The sequence below is a fragment of the Schistocerca americana genome, chromosome X (genome assembly GCF_021461395.2).
Source record: "Schistocerca americana isolate TAMUIC-IGC-003095 chromosome X, iqSchAmer2.1, whole genome shotgun sequence".
NCBI classification, from domain to species: Eukaryota; Metazoa; Arthropoda; class Insecta; order Orthoptera; family Acrididae; genus Schistocerca; species Schistocerca americana.
The window spans coordinates 867503092-867515038 of NC_060130.1; the positions used below are offsets into that span (position 1 = coordinate 867503092).

Sequence of the window (11947 nt, forward strand, 5' to 3'; positions counted from 1 at the left end):
ATCAGGAATTGGAACCGCACAGCGCCATTTCGCTCAGTGAGTCTGACGTTATTAATCCGAAATTTCCTTCCTATCAAAAATAACCTTCGCTCTTCCTTAGATATTTGAAATCGGGAACAGCGAGAAGACTCAGAATCGATTCGTTATCATATAAAAATGTTTAATTGGTCATTAGTTACAACCAATACGTTGCGTCCCATATTCGTCGGTGTTCGTAGATTACAGAAATACTAAGGTAGTGTGTCCAACGCGTGTCGCGCAGGTAACTGTCAAAATTTTTCACATCATTTGTTGTTTGTTGTTACATATTGTTTTCTAAAGGAAAGCAGTGGACGAAAAGAAAGAAGATTGTGATTTGTGATCCCTTGTCGATATGGGTCATTAGAAACGGGGCAGAGACAGAGGTTGATACTAACGGGGAATGAAATATACAGTGAACTCTTTTTTTTAAAAAAAAAACCATCTCGATATTTGCCATAAGAGAAAGCACAGAAAAACTAAATCACTATGTCTGAGCGGGATTTGAACCGCATATCTCCAGAATGCGACTCCACTGTGCTAATGGTTCAGGACCAAGTCCAGTGTCAGGACACAGACTAATTGTCTATAAGTGCATTAGGGCAACGGAGCTCCAAGTCCCCATCCGACTGACAGATCACCGTCAAAACTATCACCCTACGATATGCCGCAGATATTTTTAACTTAAATCAGTACGTTGTTCTAGAATCTGGTATTCATAAAATGTAATGTGACTCCCAGTCAGAAAAGTAATAAATGACGGAGAGTCATCGAGTGAAACAGAAGTAATATTTGGTGTTCACCAAGGAAGCGTTATACGCCCTTTGCTGTTCTTGATCTACATAAACGATCTAGGAAATAACCTGAACAGCCCTCTTAGTTGTTTTTTGCAGATGATACTGTCATTTACCGTCTTTTAAAGTCATCAAGTTATCAAAACAAAGTGCAATATGATTTAGACAAGATATGTGTACGGTGGAAAAAGTGGAAATTGACTCTGAGTAACGAAAATTGTGAGGGCATCCACATGAGTACTAAAATGAATTACGATTACACGATAAATTACACAAATTTAAAGTCTGTAAACTCAATTAAATGCTTAGGGATTACAATTACGATTAACTTAAATTGGAACGATCACATATATAATGTTGTGAGAAAGCAAACCAAAACCTTCAATTTATTGGCGGAACACTTAGAAACCGCAATAGGTCTACTACAGGGACTGCTTACATTACGCTTGTCCGCTCTCTTCTGGAGTATTTCTGTGCGGTGTGGGATCCGCATCAGAGAGGACTGGCAGATGACATCGAAAAAGTTCAGAGAAGAGAAGCTCGTTTTGTATTATCGCGAAATACGGGAGAGAATGCCATGGATATGATACGCAAATCGAAGTTGCTGTCTTAAAAACAAAGGCGTTTCTCGTTGCCGCAGGACTTTCTTCTGAAATTTCAGTCACCAACTTTCTTCTCGTAATGTTTTTTTTTTTCACCTACATAAGGAGAAATGATCATCATATTAAAATAAGGAAAATCAGATCTCGCATGGAATGATTTAAGTGATCATTTTCCCCGCGCTGTTCGAGAATGGGACGGTAAGGAAGTAGTCTGAAGGTGGTTCGAAGAACCCTCTGCCAGGCTCTTAATTGCAAATTACAGAGTAATCATGTAGATGTAGCTGTAATACACCGTCATCACTCTCCCACATCCACACCTGATAGTGGCGATTAAATACTTTTTGCTGATACTGGGATTCGCACTGAGTACCTATGATACTAACGCAAGTTACTATTAGCGTTTACGTAGGTGCGTCATGTTACAAGACTGCAAGATTTTAATTAAAATTTCTCATAGTGCAACTAACCATACTTCAAATAATTTCAAAAATCAGTTTCATTAGCAAGCTACTAAAACGACAACTTTTAATAGGTTCGTTTCCACATTTGCACGCAATTTAGTTTCTGTTTTTCACTGTCTCACGCAATGTAAATGGCTCACATGAATAGAGCGTTCCCGAAATTCAGTGAAAGAAGGGAATGGTAAATGTTAAATGATAGCGAAGAAATAGAACGTGATAGTATTGATTACAAGGTTAGTTGTAAATATCTTGAGCACGTCACGTCTTATAAGTATTTATGGGTAACATAAGAAGAGAGATAAAAGGGATGACCACGTAAAGCCGGTGTTAGGGAAGGCGAGTGGAAGACTGGTTAGATCAACGGATTCTGGGAAATCCAAGGGATCTATAAAGGAAATCACATACAATACGCTAGTATAACGAATTTTAGAGAACTGTTCCAATGTTTGTAGCCCATATCAAGTAATGAAAACATACATCAGACGAATTCAGAGACGCGCTAGCAGGATCGTAACGGTTTCATAAAGCCAACACGAAAGTGTAAGAGAAATTCTCGAGGAGATGAAATGGGAATCCTAGAAATAAAGACGGAGTAGTTTTCGTGAAAGTCTGACGGGTAAATTTAGAGAACTTGTATTCGAGGAAGACGGAGCGACCACTATGTTGACACCGCCATATATTTTGTGCAGGGATCGTGAGGAAAAAGTAAGAGAGATGCTGTGCTGTGCTGAGTAAGTTTTCAAAGAAACCGAACAGCTAATACATATACATAATTTCCACAATTTTTCTGTTCTTCTTAAGATCTATTTTTAACGATATATTTTAACGATCTTACAAATGACACCTATACATAATTTCCACAATTTTACTGTTCTTCTTAAGATATATTTTTATTCTAATCTCCAGATGTTTCTAAATTATTTGCAACGAATCGTTTCCTCTTGTGAACAGTGATGTATTTCAGATTATCTACAACAACATAACCGCGCGAGATTAGCTGAGCGGTCTGAGGCGCTGCAGTCATGGACTGTGCGGCTGGTCCCGGCGGAGGTTCGAGTCCTCCCTCGGGCATGGGGGTCTGTGTTTGTCGTTAGGATAATTTAGGTTAAGTAGTGTGTAAGCTTAGGGACTGATGACCTTAGCAGTTAAGTCCCATAAGATTTCACAGACATTTTTTTTTTACGACAACATAATGTGGCTAAACTGGCGCGACTTCTGTAAACAACACCTCTTTTATCTTTGGTGAGTGATACCGGCCTCCAGTGTTATACAAGTGTCAAGTACATTTTTGATAACTGACAGACACATAAACCTGGACGTCTCCATGGAAACGGCGTCCTCATACATTATTACGGGCAGCAAGAGATGGCACACATATACAACGATGTATTTAGTTCTTTCTAGTGACTTTTCGAAGACTTTAAGTAACTGACTACTCATACAAATAAGTCAATATGTATCATTTTCATATTAATACGTCATGCATTTGGTCTCATTACCAATAAATAGCAGTAGCTAACAATCTTATAGTGCTAATTATTTCATCCAGACGACGCTCTGGACCTCACTTAACGAATTACACTACATTGTCATGCAGTTTATGAGGCTAGTTGTAACACACATAAATGAATATAAACTCGTTTCTTGATTAATTAAATTTAAAAGATAAATATTTAATAATGAAGACTCAAATGATATGTAAGTCGTTCCCCCTTGGCTGACAGCGATGCCTTAAGCTCTGGATCGCCCTCTCTCTACCCTATATAACTCATGGCTGCTTAGCTATCAGCACCAGTTACAGTGACTGAGGCATCCACAGCGGGTCAGGCGCCATTGCCGTCATCCACATGGGTAATGATACAACGGTTTAGAGTAAACTTTTATAACATTGGCTTCTCTATGTAATATAGCACTGTTACTTTTGTTAATATAATGCAAACTCTGAGGAAGGCCCGTAATTAAGAAGTTAACATCGACTGCGATCAAGACTGCTTTTAAATAATTCCAAACAGCTAAGGTCATCTGTCTCCTTTCAACTCCCCCCTCCCTCCACCCCCCCCCCCCCCCCCCACCTCCCCAGGGCAGAAGCTGTGTACCAAATCTGTCGGCATATAGATGAAATTGTGTGTGCAAATTGAGAAAGTGTTCTAAATGTTCGCGTAGCTTGTATCTGAGGTGGAACGTGGCTACCAGCCCGGTATTCACCTAGTGGTATGTGGGAAACAACCTGAATATTACATCCAGGCTGACCGGCACACGGACCACTATCCGCTGATCCGCCACGCAGATTCGATTCGGGGCCAGTGTCCCTTAAGTCCCGAAAGCTGTGGTGTAACAGGTGTGCAACTGGGATGAGTTTTAGGGCGCATACAGAGGCATATAGACTGTCATTTCCCTCACTCAATACGCGAATGAGATAGGAAAAAATCGATAATACTAGTGCTATATACCCTACGTCACGCACTGTACAGTGTTTCGTTTGATACACAGGGTGCTCGGAAATTCCCGTTACAAGCTTCTAGGACTTGTAGAGGCGAGTGAGTAGATAATACAGGGTGTGTCTGTAATAATAATCCGATTTGGCACGTCTATATTTCTGAAACAAATAAACATATACAATGAATTTTGTTTTTTTTGATGAACTCGAAAATGTTTTTCATGCCTTTTCGTAGGTGTTCAACATGCTCCCTTGAAATGCATGACATATGTCAATGCGGTATTCAAATTGCTCTCACACTGCAGCGAGCATGTCTTGAGTTACAGCCTCCACAGCTAGTGTTATGCGATGTCTCAGTTCATTCATTGTTGTTGGTAACGGAGGCACATAAACAGTCATTTATAAACCCCTACAAGAAATAATCACATACCGTCAGGTCCGGTGACTTTGGAGGTGAGTAAGGCTGAATCTTTTGGTCCAGTGCGACCGATACATCGTTCAGTAATCCTTTGATTTAAAAATTTCCCACTTCCAGATGCCAGTGTGGCCGTGCCTCACCCACTTGGTAAATGAAGTCTCCAAGTGTGTGAAAAAGTTCTCAAGCATATCCAGATACGTGCTTCCTGTAACAGTGTTCTCGGCAAAGAAAAATGGACCGTACACCTTTTGCCGTGAAACTGCACAAAACACGTAAGACTTTGGAGAGTCCTTCTCACGTTTTACGACTTCATGTGGTTGTTCCGTACACCATATTCTCACATTATGACGATTCACCTTTCCATTTGAATGGAATGTTGCCTCGTCACTAAACACTAAGTGTGGAAGAAAACTGTAATCCTCCATCTTGCCAAGAACGAAATTACAGAACTCCACACGTTGTTTGTCACCTTCAGGAAGACCTTGCAGTAGCTGAATTTTGGATAGCTTCATGTGTAAACGTCGACGCAACACACGCCATACGGCCATCAGGGGCATGTTGGGCTGTCGAGCTGCACAACGAACGGATTTCTGCGGACACTTTTTTGAAACTATGACGGATGCGTTCGACGTCTGTGTCAGACACTTGGGGACGGCCCGGCGATTTGCCTTTATACAGACAACCTGTTTCTCCAAATTGTTCATCCCATCGTTTAATGCTAGGTGCTGCAGCAGGATCCACACCATACCTAGTACGCCGCGCGGGGTAGCAGCGCAGTCTAGGGGGCGTCTTGCCACGGCACGCGGGGCTCCCCTCGTCTAAGGTTCTAGTCCTCCAAAAATGGTTCAAATGGCTCTGAGCACTATGGGACTTAACATCTGTGGTCATCAGTCCTCTAGACTTAGAACTACTTAAGCCTAACTAATCTAAGGACATCACACACATCCATGCCCGAGGCAGGATTCGAACCTGCGACCGTAGCGGTCACGCGGTTCCAGACTGAAGCGCCTAGAACCTCACGGCCACACCGGGCGGCTCGAGTCCTCCCTCGGGCATATGTGTGTGTGTGCGTGTGTGTGTGTGTGTGTGTGTGTGTGTTGTCCTTAGCGCAAGTTAGTTTAAGTTTGCTGAACAGTTATTACTGATCCGCGCTGCGCAAAACGTATAACAGTACGTTGTTCACGCACTTATCTCAAATAACATTATAGTTTTTTTTTAATCGGATGATTTTTTTTTATACACCCTGTATTTCAGTGCTACAACCATTTGAAAACATGTTGGTAACGCGAGCCCTTTTACAAGTAATTTATTAGGCGTGTGATGTCCTTAGGTTAGTTAGGTTTAATTAGTTCTAAGTTCTAGGGGACTGATGACCTCAGAAGTTAAGTCCCATAGTGCTCAGAGCCATTTATTAGGCGTGACCCAGTACATGACTTGTTTTACGGCTTCACTTATTAATAGGCAAAAAGTAGCTCGTATACTCGTTGACGGGTTATCTTCAATGTGACGAAGTAGACCCTATTCCAATTGGGGTGTGCGTTGTCTCCTTGGAGCAACGCAGTCACGCCTGCTGACGGTGAAGGTACCCTTTCTCGAAGCCGTTGCAAAAAGGGTATGCGATGGAGTCGGACGTTGTGGAGAACGATCTTGGTAAAGGCGACGAGCAGCTCTTCGATTACCGCGAGCTTCGCCATTCAGAAGGATCATGTCGGTGTATTTTGCAAACATATGCTCAACCATGTGGCTCCAACACTCACAGACACCTGAATGAGGCTCGAACCAGATGAGAGAGGTAGGACAGACGTCAAATGACATCACCTGGTCCGACGTAACCACCAGCCCCCCTTTCCCCCCTACCATGATTACCCTGTTGCATACCTACCTATCAAACATGTTTTCAAATATCTGCCGACATGGGTTCCTATTAAAAAAAATATTATCTACTCACTTCCCTCTACAAGATACAAGACCTAAAAGTCCGTAACGGGCGTTTCCGAACACCTTGTGTGTGTAGACGTCATGTATATACCTTTTGAGATACCATAGAATTCAAAATGTCTCATGGTGGTCCACATACATTCTTGAAACGGTAGTATTCAAAATTGGTTCAAATGGCTCTGAGCACTATGGGACTTAACTTCTAAGGTCATCAGTCCCCTAGAACTTAGAACTACTTAAACCTAACTAACCTAACGACATCACACACATCCATGCCCGAGGCAGGATTCGAACCTGCGACCGTAGCGGTCGCGCGGTTCCAGACTGTAGCGCCTAGAACCGCTCGGCCACCCCGGCCGGCAAACGGTAGTATTACTTGACAGTTGATTGTGTTTAACAACAGCATAGTATTTCATTAAATGTGTCCACTACTCACCATTGCCCTGATTTGTGTATGATGAAACCTCACTCACGTGTGCGATGTCGACTGCCCAGCAGACGCGCAGCATAGAGCAGGCGGGACGAATGTTTACATAAGCTGATAACGGCCACTGAGAATAATCTACGTCTGCTGCTGTCAGAAGTCCGCTGCACAGCGTCAGGAACATTCTCACATACGTGATAACGCTTCTGTTCCCACTGCCTACTTTTATTGCTTAACGCCAAACAGAAAATATTCCCGGCGTATAATGAACTGCAGCACAAAAATCGTACCCCTCTTAAAGAAAGTTAAAAATCAATAATTACTGTAGCAAATCGTTTCTGTGAATGAACAGGACTCTTAACAGAATAGATAACAAAGTCGCAAACAGTTGGCCGTATAGCCGTGAGTTTTGCAGCAGTCCAAAAAAATCTTCTAATGTGTGTGAAGTCTTATGGGTCTTAACTGCTAAGGTCATCAGTCCCTAAGCTTACACACTACTTAACCTAAATTATCCTAATGACAAACACACACACACACACACACACACACACACACACACACACACACACATGCCCGAGGGAGGACTCGAACCTCCGCCGGGACCAGCCGCACAGTCCATGACTGCAGCGCCTTAAACCGCACGGCTAATCCCTTGAAGCAGTCATTGCTTCCTAGAAGACTAAAAGATGACTCGCCACGAAGGAATTATCCGAATGGGGCGGAAATCGGTAGATGTGATGACCATGTACTAACAAAACAGCCGATTACAATTTTAGAAAAACTGTCTGGTTTATTCAAGAGAGGGAGTTTCACAAATTGAGGAAGTCAACAACTCACTGGTCTGCCTCTGGCCCTTATGCAGGCAGTTATTCAGTTTGGCATTCATTGATAAAGTTGTTGGATGTCCTCCTGAGGGATATCGTGCCAAATTCTGTCCAATTGGCGCTTTAGATCGTCAAAATCTCGAGATGATTGGAGGGCTCTGCCTATAACGCTCCAAACGTTCTCAACCGAAGAGAGATCTTGCGACTTTACTGGCAAAGGTAGGGTTTGGCACGCACGAAAAAAAGCAGTAGAAAATCTCGCCGTATGCAGGCGGGCATGATCTTGCTGATATGTAAGCCTGGGATAGTTTACCATGAAATCCAACAAAATGGGAGCAGTGGGGCTAGGGGGCCTCTAGTACAGATAATTTATTCAAAATGGACGTCACGCCCCCTTCACCCCCTGGAGATGGTGAGAAATTTTGGCAGGACATAGAGCAATTGGGCTATCACCACTAACCTAACTCCACCACCCTTCCTATGACATCCTCTGGAAATGTTGGGGAAACAGTCAGTCCTAGTCCAGCTGCCAGAGAGGAAGGTTAGCTTAGGTTAGGTTAGGTTAGTGTGCTTTATTTATTTTTTGGTAGTTCTGTGCTGGAGGGGAAAGTAGGGTATTTAATTAATTTATTTATTTATAGTTCAACTGGGCTACCTCCAGTAATCTAACTCAAAGATTTGTGTGTGTTCACTTCGACGAGCATGGATCGATTGAGCTACTTTGCATTAAATCCACCAGAGGGCGCTGTTCGTCTCCACCATCCCTCCCCTGCCCCATTTCCCCCTCCCTTGTGTTCCCTCTCCTCCTCCACTAGTGAGTCTGCACTGAGCTGCCGGATACGGCAGATGTAAGTCTTTACTTTGCGTGACATGTTCAGTGGAAGAGATGTTGATGTCAGACAGGGAAGAGTTCAACAGCTATATTAGTTGTAATCATGTAGTTGAAGACTGCATCCATAGTTCACTGCACAATGCTTCAAAATTGCAGATATTGGATGAGTGTACTAATAAGAATATGTTTCATCAAATAATGAGGATGCACCAGGATGGATTGAAGCTACATTTCGCAACTCATGCTGATAGATGCTTGTGCCGGAACTGTAAACGTTTCATGAAAATTCCATTCAGTCTTCCAAAGCACAAGAGGCAGGGTGGTCATTTCCTCTGGTTTAGTCATCTTGTTCAGAATGTGTACAACTGAGGAGATGCTGGTGACGACCAGGGAGGATTTTAATAGGTGTACTACATGAAAGCACACAGCTGTGGACTTCATCCATTGTTCCCTACATGAGGATTGGAAAGGAGAGATAATGGATGAGTGCAAGAACAGTACTTTTCAGCAAGTAATGGTGATCCATCATGATGGGTTGAAGATGCATTTTGCAACCTGGGCAGATGGCTGTATGTGCTGGAACTGTCTACTTTTTTTGAAATGTCCTGTCAATACGTCTACGAGACAAATGTGTGTTCTTAACCAAAAATCCCAGACTGACTGAGCTAGTTCACAAAACTGCCACAGAGGGTGCTTGAAGTGGGATTTGCTCCTACTCGGGAACCAATAGGAAAGTAGCACTGCCTCGCCATCTCAGCTGAAAATTGTAGTGGGCCAACAGGGATGCAGGAATGCTACATCTGATCACATTATTGTGACAGCAGGGGTGATGTAAGGCAAATGGGGCAGTCCACCAGTCTCTCAGTGGAGTAGTACTAGCCAAGATCCTTATCTGCCTCCATCTCACAGAGAAGCGGAAGAGTAAGCACTCATTGCATGTCTTTGCTACCATTATTGCAAGTAGCGGTTCTCTGTTCAACTCCATGTCTTTGGCTGTAGATGCTTATTGTTTCTTCTACTTCTTTGTTCAGTGGACTCTGGCATGTCGGACCAGCAGCAGCACCCACCAGGTTCTCAGAACCTGCAGCGGCCTCCGCTGTGTCCAGACCAGCAGCAGTGGTATCTAGCAACTTGTTGGGACCTGCAGTGACATCAGGCCTATAAAGATCTGCACCTGGTTAGCATGTTGGAGCAGGACAATGAGTTGCTGTTACCGATACCTCTCATCGATTTGTGCAACGAAGACACCCAGCCAGTCCCTAAAACTCTAAAGAAGTGTGCTGATGGTCCTCCTCCACATAGCACAGGCCAGTTCTGGTCTCTAACATATACGCCATCCCAGAACATTACGGTGCTACTGCAAGTACAGGGTGTAGATGTGATGAATGTGAAACTGTCACTTCCTTTCGGTGCTCTAACGCTATTCAGTTCAAGTTATAATGTAACAGCCAGCGCCTCAGAACGTTTAAATATTGGTATAAAAGAATCAGTGGACAATGGCTGGCGTGCCGGCCGTAGTGGCCGAGCGTTCCTAGGCGCTTCAGTCTGGAACCGCGCGACCGCTACGGTCGCAGGATCGAATCCTGCCTCGGGCATGGGTGTGCGTGATGTCCTTGGGTTACTTAGGTTTAAGTAGTTCTAGGGGACTGATGACCTCAGATGTTAAGTCCCATAGTGGTCAGAACCACCACCAATGACTGGCGTGTTGTGCTAGAGATTGAAAATGTACCGAGAGGTGTTAAAGTGAGGTTTATAGGGTCAGAATGAGATGAACTGTGTAATGCAGAGAACACAGAGTATGATCCGTCCCGCCCTCCCCTGGAGATTTGCTGTGGTGGCCTGACATTGTCAGTAACATCGCAGTTCGATGGCACTGCAGTCATGCTGAGATCAGGTGGTCGGTCCATTTGTTTACAGTACTCTACCGTTAGAAATTTGTTTGGTCTATGGATGATGCTATCCATTTTGCTGGCAAGACTGAGTGGATGGCTGCCTTACGTTCAAAGTGCATGTAAAGACATTGTAGACTAACTCTGAAGGGATGTGTGCATGCTGACAATTTACAACAGTATATCAATAGTGCCGAAAAAAACTAAGGGAAAATCAGTAAGCTTGAGAGAAATTCGAGCTGAATTCCACGCCTACAAGAAAACTTCATTTGGTAATTTCTGTACAATAGTGAAGGTGAAGAAAGAACCTGTTGATTTTTTTTTCAGGTGTATTGCATCCAGTGTATGATCACTGTATAATAAAGAGTATGTACAGCCGGCCGGAGTGACCGAGCGGTTCTAGGCACTACAGTCTATAACTGTGCGACCGTTACGGCCGCAGGTTCGAATCCTGCCTCGGACATGGATGTGTGTGATGTCCTTAGGTTAGTTAGGTTTAAGTAGTTCTAAGTTCTAGGGGACTGATGACCTCAGAAGTTAAGTCCCATAGTGCTCAGAGCCATTTGAACCATTTGAGTATGTATACTACCACAAACTGTATATTATTTTTGCTGTACCCCTCATAATAATTATAATAATGTAACTGTCCTCTGCAATTTCGATGCTATTGCACTAGCAGCAAGCTCTGGAATCATATCAACATCTGATGTCATTGTTAAACTATATGATAGACAACACTTTCAGGTGTATAGCTTAGTTGACGACATAATGTTTCTTTTCTATAAAAGCCCACTGCACGCCAATACCTGATATAGTCGGTATCATGGAAGGGTGCGTCAAGCATCAGACCTTTCCAAAATGACATTTTCACTCTGCAGCGGAGTGTGCGCTGATATGAAACTTCCTGGAAGGTAGGAGAAACTTTGGAAGGTAGGAGACAAGATACTGGTGCAATTAAGACTGTGAGGACAGGACATGAGTCGTGCTTGGGTAGCTCAGATGGTAAAGCACTTGCTTGTAAAAGGCAAAGGTCTCAACTTCGAGACTCGGACCGGCACACAGGTTTAATCTGCCAGGAAGTTTCACATCAGAACGTTCTTGTAAGCGATTGGTCCTGTGTGGAAGAAGACCAGAAGAAACAGAAGAAGAAGAAGAAGAACAGGATACTCTTCCCTGATAATATACAAGTGATAACTGTAGGTCCATCCAGTTGCGGCAAGACAAATCTGTTCATGTCACTGTTAACGCACCCTGACGGAGTCTGATTTGAACATGTATGTGTGTTCTCAAAAACTCCAATTCAGCGCGAG

At 43.4% G+C, this 11947-nt stretch overlaps 1 protein-coding gene across 1 annotated transcript in view; it reads right to left on the minus strand.

Annotated features, from left to right (window-relative positions):
• LOC124555629 (trimethyllysine dioxygenase, mitochondrial) overlaps positions 1–7234 on the minus strand; it is a 494241-nt gene extending 487007 nt beyond the window's left edge. Inside the window, exon 1 of the mRNA XM_047129605.1 lies at positions 7105–7234. Within this exon, the coding sequence (XP_046985561.1) occupies positions 7105–7107 (3 nt within the window). The 5' untranslated portion in view covers positions 7108–7234. The remainder of the gene's footprint in view (positions 1–7104) is intronic.
• Between the last annotated feature and the right edge of the window lie 4713 nt (positions 7235–11947).